Consider the following 16,830-nt stretch of genomic DNA (forward strand, 5'->3'; position numbering starts at 1 on the left):
TCCTGGGTTTTCCCATACAAGCGCTCTCCACAAGGTGTCCACTAGGTTTTGACCGCTCTTAATTACATTTGCAACCCTAGAATCTTCTTTTCCCTTCCCCAATTGAAGTCTAATAGGGGGTTATATACGTTTTATTTTCTTATACATTCACCAGCGTCGGAGTTGGGGCCTTTCACCATGTCAGCAACGCCTCGAAAGCCTGGAACTCCCGGTAGTTCCAGCAAATCATCAACCGCAGATCCGCACTCCAACAACGGGTCCACACGAGGGCATGCACGCTCGCCCAGCGCAACTAACAGTCTCAACCGCTCCCCCTCCTCAAGAGGTTCAACTCCTGTCTCCGCGCGCGCAGCTGCAAGAAAACCGGGCCGTTCCAACCTCAGCATGTCAAACGTTCCACGAGTTTCCAACGACTCCTCTGAAGAAGAGGCGCGGGCTCAGAATGCCGCCCTCATTGAAGAACTGCGGGAACAACTCCAAAAGGCCGAAAATGCCTCTGAACAATACCAAAAACAGCTCGGCGTTCTTCAAATGCGCCTAGATGAAGCGATCAGTGAACAAACCAAGTTGGAGGACCAGGCACATGAGCGAGACAGTCGCATCGAGGCCCTCAACAGTGACATTCGGGACCAGGGTCGTCAGATCCGGGATCTGGAACAAAACCACGAGTCGGAGCGGAACGCTATGCTACAAGAGAAGGAACAACAGACTAGTCGGGAGGAAGAAATGCAGGCGACTATTCAACGTTTGAAGGACTCGATGGCACAGAAGGAGCGCATGAACGCAGAAGGGGATCGCAGCCAAGTCTCCCGATCTTGTAAGACAACCATGCTCCTACAAATACCCGTGTTTATACTCAGAGACTGACCTCCGATATAGCGAGCTTCCGCAATCGATCTTCCCCTGACGTGGATGGTCAATTTGCGCCCTCCTCCCACATCGAGCGGAGCCCATCCCGCAACAACTCTACACTTCTCCTCCAGAAAGACAAACTCATCGAGTCATTACGCCTTGAACTGGCCGAATCACAGATCAAACTTGTTGAGATGGAGAACGCCGGTGGTGGTCGTCAGCGAGAACTAGAGAAAGACTTGCTCGAGGCCCGCGTGGCCAACGCTCGCTTGATGGAAGACAATGAAAGCTATCAACTTCTTCTCAGTGAAAAGACCCTTACCGGAGACTTTGCCAAGGGCGAGTTCATGCGAGATGCCAACCCCACAAAGGAGTCGGCAAGTGGACTGGGGTCCTTGGCGGATGAGCTTGAATCTGTGGATGAGTCGCCCGAATCCGATGCCGCTCAACCGGACGGAGAGGTGAAGGCTCTTAAAGATCAAAACAAAGCCTTGACACTCTATATAGAGCGTATTATCAGCAGACTGCTTATGCATGACGGATTTGAGCACATTTTGGACTCGAATGATGAATCATCTACTATCAAGACCGTGGGCAGTGAAAAGGAACTTCCCCCAACTCCCCCGGAGAAAGACGACGGCTCGTCACAAAGTCTTCTACAACGGGCGAAGTCGGTTGTCGGTGCTCCAACTTCTCGCCCTTCAACCCAACCTCGGTCGCGTCCAACCAGCATGCTGCCTCCATCGCAACCCTCGCAGAACAACCCCAATGAGGACCCCAACACTGCGCCCAGCATTCCCTTCCGTACGCAGTCTGTGAGGGCTAGCCACCGCCGCAGCCGCTCGGAACAGGTCGACCCAAGTGCCGCGAGTGTCGTTGGTCACATGTACCGCGGCGGACGCAACTCGGGCGGACCTATCAGCCCGACTGCAATGGGCCCTGGATCTCGTCAGAGCATGTTCTCCGGAGCAGCAAGCTACATATCCGGCATGAGCCGCGCACCCTCCATGTCCAGCCAGCCAGAGCGGTTCGGTCACAGCAGCTCCATGAGTATCACAAGTGATCCTCTCGGAGATACAGTCTCCATCGGGGGTACATCCAGCACCCCTCGATCCAGTGGTGGCATGAACAACTACACTGGAGCAGTGATGCAACAGGACAAGTTGCGCCCTCTACGCCTTGTCAGCGAAACCGCTAGAATCAAGGAGGAGGAGGAAGCGGCACGCAAGAAGGCGAACCGCGCGAGCTGGATTCCGTGGTTGAATCGCCCCAACACTGATGAACCAGCGCCGCCGCAGTAGGCCTTGTTCTCCGGGAAGTATGATTTGAGGTGATCTTAAACTGGTCTTCGACCATAATTTTAACATACCCATACCCCCCTATGATGCACATAACGCAATCTCATGTCTTGAAATGTTCGCCTGTATTTCAAGAACCCCGATTTCTCATGCTTCCTTTGACGCGATCTGATCACGATATTTCCCCATGCGATGTGGTTTCGAGGGGAGTCTGATACATCACGGTTTATTTGTTTATCTTGATATATATTATTCCCCATGTCTCCTTCACGATGATGTCTTTCCACTCATTTTATGTCATATTCTCAACCTTGAGGTGTATATCTTATTCCAGTATTGTAGTATTTCAATTGAGGACAAGAGCCAATGAATGGCTGGTTATATCTCCATATATATCAACTTGCCACTCCAACACCAATAATGCAACAAATAACTGGAGCACTAGTAATCCGACGCAGAGTGGGTATTAGTATCAAGTTAGGGAGAAATTCGTATGATTTATTCTTAACCACGTACGCTGTGGTCTGTAGTTCACTAACTAGTATATGAAGCTTGAATACGGAACAACATTAGTCCGTCTCCGCCTCCGGCCAGATTGGCGGTTGAGAGCATCAACAATCACAAGGACAGTATTTCCCCAATTGCTTCCAAACACAACAATAATCACCATGACCGGCTCACTGTCCCTCTTCTCCGTTAATGCGGTCCTTGTCATGTCCGCCGACGATGGCTCCCGCATCTATGCAAAGTACTTCTCGGCACCACACCCCCCCGCCGGCGCTGCACCGAACTCGACTGACTACCCCGGTGCCAACCCCTACCCCACCCTGAAGGAGCAGCGTGCTTTCGAGAAGGGTCTTATCGAGAAGACCAACAAGTCTGCAAGCGATGTCATCCTGTATGATAACCGCATTGTGGTCTTCAAGATGGAGAGCGACGTCATGATTTACGTTGTTGGAAGCGCCGATGAGAACGAGGTGCTGCTCTACAATGTTGTGCTGTCACTACGGGATGCTCTGGGAATTTTATTCAAGTATGCTATCTTTTGATCCTGACTAGGAATTTGGTTGGCCGGTGCTAACATGATCGTTCATCAGGGGCGCAACCGACAAGCGTACTATTGTCGAGAACTACGACCTGGTCTCCCTGGCCATTGACGAGACCATTGATGACGGAATTATCCTCGAGACAGATCCCGTTATGGTCGCTTCGCGTGTCAGCCGCGCGCCGGCTGCAGATGCACCCAACATGAAGAATATCGATCTCACAGAACAGGGTCTAATGAACGCCTGGGAATTCGGCAAGCGGCGTCTTGCGGAGGGATTGCGACAGATGTAAATGGAACATCAAATTTTGTCTTGTGTTGGAGGGCTACGATGTGTTTACGCCCTCATTGGAGCATTTCTTGACTGTTGTTTTTCTTTCTACCCGCTTTTCTTCCTGGCTGGTCCTGGCGCTTCATGGCTTTTCTTTTTTATTTGTCTGCCCGACTCGGTTGTTTCCAGGCATCGATGACATAGACCTGTTTCTTTTCATTCTAGCATCTTACAAAAGGTCTTGGCTACATCATTGTGTTATGTTCGATATCGACAATGTTGAGCCAGGGCACCGCATAATTCATGATCCTATGTTCGAAAGACTGATATGTGCATTGATAAAATCAATAGCCTCGTGTGCATTAATCTTTCTCTTCAGACTGTGACTCAAGCTTTCACAGCTTTGCACCATATTACCCTATGCAACAACCTTCACTAGTTGACAATTACTCTGATATCAGGCCATCCAGCCAACTGGAAGAACCAGTCTGTCCTACGGTGGAGCCAGCATCAATAATTTCTCTCGAATATTCGAAAAGCCGGGGATCTAGCTTTGAAATTGTCTCTTCATCGAGTTTTTCCAAGGCAAGATCACCAGGAGTCCGGCCCTCTTCATCACTAGCATTGGGATCTGCATGCCCATGATCTAGGAGTGCCGTGACAGCAGCAGCGTGGCCATTCATACTCGCCAGATGCAAAGGTGTAAGCCCCATCAAATCGGGGGTCTCGGGATTGGCGTTGACGACTGTGAGCAGAAATATCACGGTCGACGTGTGTCCATTCATCGCAGCTCGATGCAAAGGAGTCCAACGCAGGGAATCCCTTGAGTTGATATCAACCGCGTTGGAATCAAGTGATTGTGATTCTGTCGGCTCGACGTCCTTCTGGGCGGATAGATATAGTCGTTGCGGGTGCGTCCCCTCGAACATCATCATGTCGTTCATCTTTGCGCGCTCTAAGAGGACTTGAATCATTGCACTGTGTCCTTCGCCTGCGGCGATATGGAGTGCGTCTAGAGTCATGTCTCGTTCCATTGATGTCATGTTTCCGGAATCAAGCAATATCTTGATCAATGATGCGTATTGTTTCTTTTTTGCGGACCATGACAATAGTTTATCGATATCTTTGTCGTTGACCTCGAGGCTCAAGGCTACTCGTCGATCCAAGAGTCTGAGTAATAACTTGTGTATGCCTTCGGGAAGGTCAAAGGCGTGGACGGCGTGGTGTAACCAGAATGATACTGCGTATTTGCGGAAGTGAAACTGCTCCTCTGTATAGTGATTCTGAAGTTTCGTCTCTGCTATGACCTTTCCAATGTCAAAAGCAGACCCTTTCCGGGATCGAAGCAGTTTGATTGCCATGTTCCGGACACCAGTTGATGATTTTATTGTTGACATAATCACCTCTGATGGTACTGACCCAGTTTGAAGACAAGGTATGACGGTCTTTGAAAGTCGAGTTTCAAACACACTGTAGTTTAGGTAGGTGAGAATGATGCTTGCCATCATTTGATGGGCATCATCAACATTGACTAGGGTTTGGGTTGAATCTTTGAATTCACCAAGGAGGAACTGTTTCACACTGTGGTGAACGAGATGGATAGTAAGCTCCTCTTCATCAATAGTGACAAGACTGCCACAAGAAGACAAGGTGTTGTGCATATTGTTGAGAAGTCTATCTAGATTCCAGTTCAGATCACCCGGCACTACACATAACGCCTCGCGCAGTTGGTGGAGAGTGAGTGGGCTTTGCGCCACAGTCAGAATGGCCAATATTTCCCTTTGGCGTGTATTTTGGGACTTCGGCCGTAAAGTTCGAGAGAATGTTTCTGATAGATCTTTCGGCAGGTCCGCAAGAGCTTGGCGGATTTCTTCATCACTTTCCATGGTGCATAAAGACTCAATTTGGAGAGCTACCCAAAGGAACATCCCCTGTGATCCGCTTAATAGAGCATCTTGGATTTCTAGGATCAGAAGAGGACTGCCAATCGTGAGCTGTCCAGATTCGATTCGATTTTCCAACTCTGTCTCAATGAAATTCTCAATGTCGGGTTTGTTGTTTGGGATTGCTGTAACAACTGGCGCAGCAAGTCGCATGAAGTTAGCCTTGAGGGGGTTCTCGTTTGGATCGTCACGAAGGGAAATGCAGAGAAGCATTGTAAGAGTCTCGCTTTGAAGATCTGATAGTTGTTGGATCAAGAGGTCTCTTTGATGCACGTCGAGCTCGTCTAGTCCATCGATAACAAGGAAGAACCTTCTGGAGAGACGAAGTGGAGCAAGACAGCTTGAAAGAAGTCCCATCAGCCTTTCCATCGGCTCACATTGATGCGTTATGTCCAAGTATTCTGCGGCAGTCGTGAAGTCTGATATATGGTATAACAACTGACGAGCCAAGGAGCCGATCACCTCCCGCGCTTTGAGACTCTCAGAGACGTCGTGCCGGCAAAAGAAATATGCCACATGGGCCCTTTCATTTTTGATGTGGAGATCGTCCACTATATTGGCTAGTAGTACAGACTTCCCGGAGCCCAACTTCCCAGTATAGACGAGAGTGGAAGAAAGTGGCATACTTCTCCAATTTTGATATTTGGGGCTCTCTCGAAACAGATTAGTGCTGCCCGATTTTCGGGCCTGCTTCCACGACACTGTACAATCGTACTGGGAGCAGAAATCAAGTACCCGCTGTTTGGTTTGAATTGCTTGCTGATATGCGTTTGATTTTTGGAATATTGTTGACACTGCTCTGAATCGTGAATTGTTTTCGGCTTCATCCTCGATTCTCTTGGCCATCAAGAAGCCGACTTCGGCTTTAATAGTCTTTCCCCAAGACTCTAGCTCTGATTGATATGTCTTTAGATCCGAGTCACCAAGCGCGGAGGTCAATTTCCCGAAAATTGACTTTCGTGTAAAACTAGTCATTTCATGGCAAAGGCGTACGATCAAAATAAAATATTCACAAAGACAAGATTGTAAATCTTTTGACCGAGGATAAAGTAGAGCCATCTTTTCGTAGCGCGGGGCAAGACGGCCCGCGGTCATGAATATCTTCGATAATTGCTCAAGATAGGACGAAAAGTCGAGGACTAGTAGAAGCGACATTCGTACTATTGACCAGACACCACATGCAAGTAGATTTTGAGATCCACCGACTACGATGTCCCCTAAAGCAGCGAATTGCTGAGTAGCTTGGAGGATGTTCATAAGTCGCGGCCCTAAGCACCGGCGTCGCTTTTCCGAGATACGATCAATCTCCGCGGTGAGTTGTATGACATCTTGAATACTAGGGGGAGATTCAATTGATTTAGTTCTCCAGGCACGGAAATTCACTTTTTGCTCATTGGATAGTTCGGCCTCGAACTGTGAAACAGCCTGAGCGAGGCGTACCTCCGGCTTCAAGCGTGGGGCCGAGCTCAACGATTGTGACATGTCTAACATGCACTCCGACTTGATTCATGGAAAATACCAAGTGGAAGAGATGTGATTGGGGTTTGGTCCCTGACATTGACGCTGGCCAAACATTTCGAGGCATTTCGGGCGGGGTGTCGTACATATGCTAGCGCCGTGCATGGCCAGCATTGGTGACTTTGGTCCTATTGGCTGGTATATCCAGCAGAATTACACGACTTTCTACTGCAAGACTCTTGGCTTCTGTGACGATCACTGCATAATATTTTTTTGCTTTTGAGAATAACACACGGCGATAGTGACCATCCGCTTGCGTCAATCGTATTGGTTGATTTGATCGTAGTGACTCATTCGAGATTTTATGGCTAAAAAATGGCTTGCCTTGCGCAGCCCTTCTCTCCTGGAGGTCTTGAATTCTTAAATTCATCGAAAACTGCGTTATCATTAGTACCGAGCGTACTAAAAGTGGGAGAAAGCCATCGATTTCAGGTTGATACAGTCAAAAGTGCTAGTGGGGTTCGACTGGGTAACAAAAGTTATTCTGGACCTCTGTTGTCGTGAACCCTTGCCTCTGTGATCCTGAAAGCTCTGCTCAAGCTGGATCACTTGGGCCCCAAGCTCCCTCTAAATATGATTGCTTCTCGAGATCGTCCCGACGGTTTCGGCGCGTGGCCTGACGACTGAGCATAATGTGCGTAAAGGTTTCTCAACGGCGCCACTGATGGACGATGAATAATCTTGAGAGGTTTGAATCGCATTTTGCTGGTGCGATTAGCGCACCAGCCTTTTCACTAAACCCCAGTACTCCGTACACTCACTCTCATAGGAGTATCGCGAGTCCGTATCTTTTGGCCCTAACATACGGAATAGCTTTCCGTTGTCTCACTTGAACTGAGAGTCCTCATCCAACCGATAATTTGGCCTAATACTATTCAGGTTACGTCCAACGCACCTGGACGGCCCGACCCATGTCGACGCTATTACAATCCTGTGTGATCCTTCGAATAGAAGCACTTCGGGATATTGTAATTGAATATCCATAGGACTGTGCGCCTTTCCCTTGCATTAGCGCATCGTTGGCCTACGTTAGCGTAGTGTGTAGTCACTATCCAAAGCCTGGCTTGATGATTTTAGTAATCACATGGGCGATGGATCTTTAGTATTCACAAACGAGTTTTCACTCGTTCTTATTGCAGCAAAGGCAGATGCAGACCGTGCAATCGTCATGCTTGTTCACTGGGTTGACAGTGTCGGTTATCGTCGAGCTTTGAGCGATGTCGCACTTTCTTTATGGGAAGACTAACCTGAGCGGAAATTAGTAATTCTCCGGTGATATCATATCTAGTAAAACTCTTTCTTTAGCCAGCATAATGACTAATTTATCAAATTTAGGGCAGTGCTATATTGAGACAATCCCCCTATGGTATATTAGCTAGGTCGAGCCCCCTGCCCCCCCACCCCACGACCTAGAATTTAAGGTGCACCTTCCTATTTCGGTACCGCTCCTGCTTCGCCTGGTTCTACCCAGTGCTCTCCTCGGCGTCTTTATTTCGAACATGTCAAGATTATGGGTACCTGCGGTTGTATGTAAACAGCTAACAGAAACAATTCACTCCTTGTCACACCTCACTTCGCACAGTAGGACTCGGGCGCTATACCCAGCATCGACCCAGGCACCATACCAAAGCACCATAGGAAGCACCAAGCCACTTTCAATCCAGGCAATAGATCAGACAGTATATACGATGTACAAAAAGGTCTTTTCCACGAAGTATGCTTTTTTTGCCCCCTTTCTATACATCTTAAAAAGACCAGTCAAAAGGCCAGCTGAAAGGACCAGCTGAAAGGACCAGCTGAAAAGACCTCGCAAGGCCACAAAGGTCGCTGCTGTAAAGCAGAGACCTAAGCGGTGAAACCTAAAAGCCCTAGTTAGTTCGCTACCTACATGTATGTAGTAATGCATGCACCGCGATAATACGCTACAAAAAGTTAATATTCCTTCGGGTTTTTGAGTATCAACTTTCTTCATTTTGAGGAATGTTAAAAAGAGTCTACGGCAGTCGATTTGGGCCAAATTTGACAATGGTGTTTCTGCGATGCAGAAACTTAGGAATCGCCCCTAATGGAATTCTACAATACCACATATCTAAATAATTGGAGTTATAGATATGTCCATATACATTAATTCTTTTATACCTACTTAGTTTCGCAGACGGCCCTCAAGGAGAGGTTAAATTGAAGGACCAATAATTCGGCGCACTGTTTCCACCTCCGGGGATAGCCCTTGCAACGCCAAGGCGAGCTCATCGGCAGCTTGAGCCAGTACATCGTCTGTCAAAGGCTCTAATGCATCCAGGATAAACAAAACGCGCGAGGTATCATCGGTCAAAGCAGTTCGTGGGCCTTGCCGCCAATTCCATCGACGACAAGTAATACCATTATCGTCACACCAAACAGGCTCGCCTGGTGCTGCAAGTTCCGTTTGAGGCTTCCCGCCAGAAAAAGTTTCGAACTCCTCATGACCAGTTGCGCGGACGAGGAAAGGCGATCCATCGTATTTGTCAAGATCCTCGCCTCCAAATGGGATCTGATACTTGATGGAGATAGCGTTGTAGATGTCGGTCAGCCGGTTGACTCGTGGCAAGCCATCCTGCGCGCGCCGAGTCAAAGCCTCGAGGCTGTTGCGCGTTCTTTGCGGCTTCGCTCCGAAGGCTTTGTAGGCCTCGCGCCATGCGGCGATGTGCGGAAGTTCGGTAACAGGACAATTGGATAACTTGGCCTTGACGGAACTCTCAGCCTCCATCAAAAGGGCCTCACTGAAATCATCACTTGGGCCTGGAGGAATGCCCTCTACCACCATCAAGAGAACGCGGTAGTCCGGACGCAGCTGGAATATCTCCGGAGCTACGTGCGCAGCTTGCAGTAACTCTTGTGCCCCTTGTATCCCGCCCATGATTGAAAATGAGGAGAAGGTGCTGAAGATGTGTTGAATTGAGACAGGCTGGGTGGAAGACAGGAACTTAGGCTAAGAAATCTTGGAATAAGTGAAGTGGATAGAGCGAAAAAGGCGCGGAGCTTAACCTAATATACTAATTCGGTTTGATACACTTTTCGCTGGACCACTACTATTCCTTTTTAACGTACGGAGTAGACATAGAGAGATTCGAATAATTCTCAGTTACTTGGCCCCTCTCCCTTCAAGTTCCTAAGTCGGAAAATAGTGGATACAATCTTCTTATTACAATGTGCCCTCAGGGCTCTGTGGCGATATTGACTTCCAAAAATGGTAGTTGACGGGAGTGGGGCTGATCAAGGGGATATCGGTATATGATTGGCTGCTTCTAGGACCCTCATGGTGCTTCGAGGAGTACAACCAAGGAAGCCTTTAAGGTTATCTGAGTTTAGGGCACATTTCTATCTGTTTCGTATGGGAATTCTGGTTGAACATCAAGAACTGCGTCGTAACACATAGTAGATACGTTCCTCGGAAGAAGCACTCATTCGACTATCTCATCATTAATTGGTCATATATTATTTGTAACTAATTATAAGAGCTTGTTCCTTCCAATCAACAACTCTTCTCCTGCATCTCTTTCTTCTGGATTGGTTGTGAGAGTTGCAGACCACAAACACCCTGCTAAAATACCAAGTCATGTTGTATAATTCACTGTGTTCTGTCCGGGTAAGCATCATACAGTCCATCAGCAACGCGAATGTTGCTGAAAGATGCTTCACCCTCCCCGTTTTGGAAGAAGCGAATCTCGGTCGAGTTTTGGTACCAGGGGCTATCATAAAATTAGTTTAGGTTCTGTGAAAAGTGAAAGCAAAATGATAAGGAAAACATACCGGACCCAGGTAGACAGTACAAAGCGAGAGTTGGCATAGACCTCCAGGACAGAGTTGTCCACAACAATAGTTAGGCTTAGAGTCTCAATATGCTCCCCGCCAACTTCAGTCGAACGAGAAGTGTGGGTATTGCTGCCCGACGCAGCCTCAGACTTGCATTTAGTCGAATGATGTTCACCCTGCTCGCCCTTTTCTCCACAGTTGTGGTCTCCATGGCCGGCGTAGCCACCCTGGCCACCATGACCACCGTAGACGCCCTGACCACCGTGGCCGCTGCTGTTACCACCATTGTTGCCACAGCTGTCGTTGATGTCAAACAGACGAAGGCGTCCAGACTCCGGTGACGCATCAATACCGGTGGTCGTGTCTGCAGCAGCACTTGTCTTGGAACGGTCAATCATGATGGACTCGTTAGAGAACTGATAATAAATGGTGGTGGACTCAAACTCGGATGCCAGGATCTGGAAACCGGCTTGCAGGTCAGAAGCGCGTGCATTAAAGCTGATCTCAGCTTCCAGCACAAAGAACTTGGTTTTTGGGGAGCGGGTGAAGGGAGTGACACCTGCACTTGTGAGGGTCTTGTCTGCCTCGGTGAAGCTAGGGGCAGCAGTCATAGCGTCGTAAGTCTCGCGAGCAATCTTGATTCCGAGAGTTTCGAGTTCAACACAGTTGCCAGTGGAGTCAGAGTCAGCGGCCACACGCCATGAGCCAGTCTCTTTCACAAGATCATTGTTGACAACGTTAGGGATGGCTTTAATAGACAACTCGCGCGCTGTCAACAAGGTGTTTTGCCATCCTTGCTGCGCAGATGGGAAGCCCACGACTCCTCCGAAGACATCCCCAGTCAGCCAGACATAGCTGATAAAACGGTCAGGGGCGCCGCTGGCAGTGGATGGCTCAGAAGACGCTGGTACGACTTTGCCTGCTGCTGCATAGGAAGCCAAGCCCCAGTCAAAGACACCAACCATGTCAGGGGTGAGTGTGATGTTTTCACCCTCCGGAACTCCAACTGACCCTGCTGCCCAAAGCTGGGCATGAAGTGAGGAGACTGAGTCCTGAATGGGTACGTATGAGCTCTCCACGGCAATGGTCAGGAAAGGGCTTCCACTGTAGCTGTATCCTTCTCTGGTGAGGCCGAAGACGTTGGTAGTCTCAAAATTGTAGCCAAAGACCTTAGACCAGTCCCCGTTTCCCCATGTCGAATTGGCAGGCTCATGGTACCATTCTCCAAGATACTCCCACTGCTCAAAGTCGGGACTCGTGTTCTCATAGAGGAACAAACCAGGCCCAACGTCATGAACGCCACCCGAAATGGTCGCGTACCAAGTACCTTCGGCATTGCCGAGGGATTTGTCGAATTCCGCATTTTGGAAAACGTACGGGTCGCGGAAACCTGTTACATCCACGCCCACCGGGGGCTCGGGAATAACAGGCGGGATTTCCAGCTTGGTGAAGTTCTTTCCCCCGTCGTAGGTAACTGCGAGAGACTGTGATTCACTTCCTCGGGTATAAGGAAGCGTCCAATGGATTGGCAATGCCGAGACAGATGTGTATAAAAGCGTCGGTTTGCCGTCAACTCCACTGGGGATGACGGAGCCATCAAAAACAGCGAGGGGGTCGTTGGGACCGCCAGCCACGATGGAGTAGTTGCCATTAGGCCTCACATCGTAATAATGAACAAGATCCTCTGTCAGAACAGCGGCAATTCCGGTACCATTGTGCAGAAATCCGACGTGGAAGCGCCCTGTCTCGGGATCTACATAGTGGGCGCATGGGTCGCCGATCTGACCATTGGGTGGGAGAACATGTGTATGCGGCCTCCAAGTCTCAAACAAAGAGAGTTCAGGGAGAGTGGCGAGATCTGGGGGTGCAGCATTGTAGTCTTGCGCAGTAGCTCCCTCCCAAATCAAGGCCAAAACTGAGGCTGCCGTTGTAGCCTTCATTATGATGAGGGTTTGGTTAAAATGACAAGAATGGATGGCTTGATTTACACGAGCGAAACTGATATTTGTACTTTATAATAACGGAACAATACTCCCTCACCAACCGTGTAGTGTTGTTGCGCAAGAAACAATTAACATTCTAACCCCCTAGAAGATCGCACCATAGGGTACCGCTGAGGAATATCAGTGCTAGCGAGGGACGACTATACGTATAACGTATTGAGCTGAGTACAAGTCAATGTAGGGGCGCAGATCGTGGAATGCGCCCTAACTCTCCGACGCCTTCATTCTTTGGAGGGTTGAAACAAATAGCCCATAGAATCTCGCGAAGACAACAACAATACTTAAATGTAACGGCCAAAGGAATGCGATCCAATCTCATTCCTCTCAGAGCAACCACAAAACCCATGTGTATCTGCATATTTCTAGGGCATAGTAAACTCTCAATTACTCTATTTCTTGGCGGGATTGTGTCAAAAGAGGAATTCAAGAGAGATATCGAGGTGTATGGTGCAATATGAGATGATTGATTGAACAAATGAGAAAGCTAAGTTCTGGACTATGGAATAACACATCTCCATACAGATGGGGTTATTTACCTTTAGGCATATCGCCACGCATAACTTAATTACAGTTGATATTGCTAGGAGAAAAGTCATCAATTTGCGCTTAGCTACAAACTCATCCAAAATGCAATATAAAGGTTGTAGATTACCTACATCGTAGTAAGCCCTAACACTGAGTATGTACGGATCCGCACCTAAGATATATATCTACGACCCCATTCAATCCAGTAAATGCTTAACAATACTAAGATTTTGTGATAAGATAAATGGTATTTTAAAATAGAAACTGTTTGATGAATTCGATCATGGCATTTGTTGCCCCATGTGTAGCTAGAGGTATAGCGATTCGTCATCTCACTACCACAAATGTTTGATCTTTACGTAGATCGAAGTGTTATAGCTATCACTTGCTATCAATTCATCTGAAAACAATCCTCAACCTCGCAAGGCGTGACTGGAGGTCTTGCGGCATACAAAGAAAGACATTTACTGCCCTCCCAAGGAGCAGGTTTTCCACCGCCCATGAGGCATATGCTGTCTTGGAGATTTCGTCTCACAGAGACCCATACCCGCCAACCAGTCGGCACCACTACTCAAGGCTAAGAAGGAGGGTTGAGCGAAGGTGCGACAGCTTAGTGTCTATGAATTACCCTGATTGTTACTAACGAGCATAGGTAAGCGCAAAGCTGAGGAGGCAAGCCTTAACGGCATGGATGAAGTGTTACCCGAGCAAGAGGAGGCAAATCCCCAGCATCTAACTCCGCTAGCAGCTTCCGGTATCCGAAAAAATGAGCAACGGGAAGAGGATCTGAAGCTTCTCAAACAACAGCGCGACAGTACCCTGAAGGCCAGCGGATTGAAGCTGATTCGGCACGGCTACGGGAACAACTGGGTTTAATTGACAAGTCTATCGCTGCTCTGTAGCAGGTGGAGGGCCAATGATTGTATTGCCCACGGCGAAAGATGGAACTCATAATTACGCGCTTATTGTCGATGGAGTGCAAATGAAATGAGATTTCACGGGGGATCAAATCGATCGAAAATCTGGGGGGTGGTTTCCTGTCCAATGAATCAATTCACTCTTATATCCATTTGGATAGAAAGTCCGATTTTAAGCTGGGTTGCTGTCATTGCAAAGAATTGCAGTCCACTCAATAAATCAATAAAACATGGGGAGAAGAGAAGAGAGAAGTGGGCCCTGGGGATGCCAAGCCTGAGATCGGCATCCACGGGTGTCATGGACTCAAGAAACATCTGAACGTCCTCCAACCACCACCTCGCCATGGACGACAACGACGAGCTTGAGTCGTTCCGAAAACAGTGGCGTGAGGAGGTCACTCGTCGATCAAGACCCAAGGCTGCCCCTCCAGCTCCTGCGACTCCGACTTCGACTGCCCCGCCTCCGGCTCGTCTTCCGCCTACACGTCATGAGGCATCTCACCGGAAAGAGATCGAGGAGGAGGGTCCCCCGCTAGCTTCTTTCGACCCGGATGAGCTGGCCCAACAAGTTGGAGAGCTGAGCGTGAAATCACCCGAGGATGACTTCTCACGTCGAGAGGTGACAGAACCAACGTCTGCACTAGAGCACTTTGAACGAGCGGTCGAGAAGGAGGCTGAAGGAAACTTGGGAGATAGTCTTTCACATTACCGAAAGGCATATAGAGTGAGTCTTGATCGCTTCAAATGTACTTATGGTCCAGTTACTCATTCCTGTCCAGTTAGATTCCGCCGTCGACAAGTCCTACCGCAATAAGCACTATTCCCATGTATGGAAGAAGCCGCATCTGCCCGCGCCCACTGCCCCTGTCTCTGCGACCCAGCAGCCGACAGAGGTACCGACCCTTCCGACACCTGAGCTCATTGCGTCATTTGCACACCTGCCAATTTCACAGTTGGATCCTATCGTCGAAAACACACCACCGCCGCCTTGCCCGATTGCCACCGTACCGTCGGAAGTGCTAGTGGAGATTTTGCGACATGTGGCGACAGATGACCCATCGGCCTTCGGTCGGATGGCACTGGTCTGTAAGCGGATGGCCTACCATTTCGCCCATGAGCAGCAGATCTGGAGACGGATCTGTCAAGGCCGGGAATTCGGCTTCGAGGGGATGCATTATGACTTTGCATGCGAGCTGCATGGGGAACCAATATACACCCTTGCGCCGCGGTACACTCCATTTCCCAAGGAAGGGCCTGTGGAAATTCCCTCGCCGCTGTCTTCATGGAGCCAAGTGTTCCAGACCCTTCCTCGGATTCGTTTCACAGGCATCTACATTAGCACGGTCAACTATACTCGGGCTGGTGCGGCATCTGCGTACACGAATCTGTCGTGGAATAGTCCCATCCACATTGTGACTTACTACCGCTATCTGCGGTTTTACCCGGATGGCTCAGTAATCTCATTGCTCACTTCAACGGAGCCAGTCGATGTGGTCCCTCACATCAGCAAAGAAAATGTGATGGCGGCGCGCACACCAGCGCACCGAAAGCACCAACGACGCCCCTCTGATGCGGGTCATACCCTCTCTGGAGCCACCGATGCCGTACCACCAGTTGCCTTGAATACGTTGAAGCATGGGCTTCGGGGCCGGTGGCATTTGGCCTCGCCCGTTGACACTCCGGAAACTTCCGAAACCCCCGCCGCAGCCTGGAAACCCGATACAGCGTCTGATCAGAAATCGCTGCTTTCTGACGAGCGGGATCTCATCATTGAAACAGAAGGTGTAGATCCCAAGTACGTTTACACGATGCATCTATCGCTACGTTCCTCGGTTGTACCGAAATCCGCTCAAGTCGGGCCGGCTCCTCCCAACCCATCGAAAAACACCAAACTAGCCTGGAAGGGCTTCTGGAGTTACAACAGACTGACGGATGACTGGGGAGAGTTCGGTCTTCGCAATGACCGAGCATTCGTGTTCCGCCGTGTACGCGGCTGGGGCCTGGATTGATATGATTTGATGAATTTATATGAATGATTTGTTACATACATAGAGAATGAGGTGGGCCATGTTTCGGTCTGTCAGTGTTATGTCTTGGATTCCCAATTTACTCTCTCGTTGTAAAATTTCAACTAAGTGGTTGGTTTCCGAAACAAGACAGCACAATATGCATCATGGGATGTTCATTCGTCCAAGCTAACAAGCGTTGTCCTTGGGAAATGGGGTAGGAGATACGTAAGCTGTCACATATCACGCGAAGACCTCTCCAGCATAACATTCTGGCACGGATGAGCATGAAACAAAGTGCCACAAGAGCTCGGTGATATTAGTGCTCAGCAGCCAAGCAGCCAGTGCGCTCTCTGATTTTATCCCGGCGACTAAACTCGCAGTCGATTCCTTTTCCATAACCGGACCGGAGACATTAAATACCCCACAAAGCCTCTAGTGAAGGTCTAGGAAAGTCCCTTACCTGGCTTGCCAGGCTACATGCGTGAAACGTGCATTGTTTCATGAATAACTGGGGCTGGCTGGGTTGGCTCCCTGAGTGCCAGAGTTGGTCAGCGAGTGCAATGTTAACGAGGGGATGGAGAATACCATACTTCCCATAACCCACTAGGGGTATGAACCTGTCTAGACTCAGCATGTTTGGAGGAATTTGCTGAGGTG

At 49.0% G+C, this 16,830-nt stretch overlaps 6 protein-coding genes across 6 annotated transcripts; 3 read left to right on the forward strand and 3 right to left on the reverse strand.

The window, feature by feature from the left end:
• Positions 1-177: 177 nt before the first annotated feature.
• Positions 178-2,153, forward strand: PEX2_013580 (uncharacterized protein; the record flags this gene model as incomplete). The annotated part of the gene is made up of 2 exons (XM_016738635.1): positions 178-817; positions 880-2,153. 2 exons carry the CDS (start codon positions 178-180, stop codon positions 2,151-2,153), a joined length of 1,914 nt encoding a protein of 637 aa, XP_016602702.1.
• A 665-nt stretch (positions 2,154-2,818) lies between these two features.
• PEX2_013590 (coatomer subunit zeta) lies at positions 2,819-3,488 on the forward strand (the record flags this gene model as incomplete). The annotated part of the gene is made up of 2 exons (XM_016738636.1): positions 2,819-3,183; positions 3,248-3,488. The coding sequence occupies 2 exons, from the start codon at positions 2,819-2,821 to the stop codon at positions 3,486-3,488; spliced, it is 606 nt and encodes a 201-aa protein (XP_016602703.1).
• Positions 3,489-3,912: 424 nt separating this feature from the next.
• PEX2_013600 (ankyrin repeat domain-containing protein) lies at positions 3,913-5,622 on the reverse strand (the record flags this gene model as incomplete). The annotated part of the gene is made up of 1 exon (XM_016738637.1): positions 3,913-5,622. One exon carries the CDS (start codon positions 5,620-5,622, stop codon positions 3,913-3,915), a length of 1,710 nt encoding a protein of 569 aa, XP_016602704.1.
• Positions 5,623-9,100: 3,478 nt separating this feature from the next.
• Positions 9,101-9,823, reverse strand: PEX2_013610 (B3/B4 domain-containing protein; the record flags this gene model as incomplete). The annotated part of the gene is made up of 1 exon (XM_016738638.1): positions 9,101-9,823. One exon carries the CDS (start codon positions 9,821-9,823, stop codon positions 9,101-9,103), a length of 723 nt encoding a protein of 240 aa, XP_016602705.1.
• A 711-nt stretch (positions 9,824-10,534) lies between these two features.
• PEX2_013620 (glycoside hydrolase family 32 protein) lies at positions 10,535-12,659 on the reverse strand (the record flags this gene model as incomplete). The annotated part of the gene is made up of 2 exons (XM_016738639.1): positions 10,535-10,655; positions 10,717-12,659. The coding sequence occupies 2 exons, from the start codon at positions 12,657-12,659 to the stop codon at positions 10,535-10,537; spliced, it is 2,064 nt and encodes a 687-aa protein (XP_016602706.1).
• Positions 12,660-14,507: 1,848 nt separating this feature from the next.
• PEX2_013630 (putative F-box protein (Pof7)) lies at positions 14,508-16,173 on the forward strand (the record flags this gene model as incomplete). Its single annotated transcript, XM_016738640.1, has 2 exons — positions 14,508-14,888; positions 14,944-16,173. 2 exons carry the CDS (start codon positions 14,508-14,510, stop codon positions 16,171-16,173), a joined length of 1,611 nt encoding a protein of 536 aa, XP_016602707.1.
• Between the last annotated feature and the right edge of the window lie 657 nt (positions 16,174-16,830).

Source organism: Penicillium expansum, assembly GCF_000769745.1.
Source record: "Penicillium expansum strain MD-8 chromosome Unknown contig43, whole genome shotgun sequence".
NCBI lineage: Eukaryota > Fungi > Ascomycota > Eurotiomycetes > Eurotiales > Aspergillaceae > Penicillium > Penicillium expansum.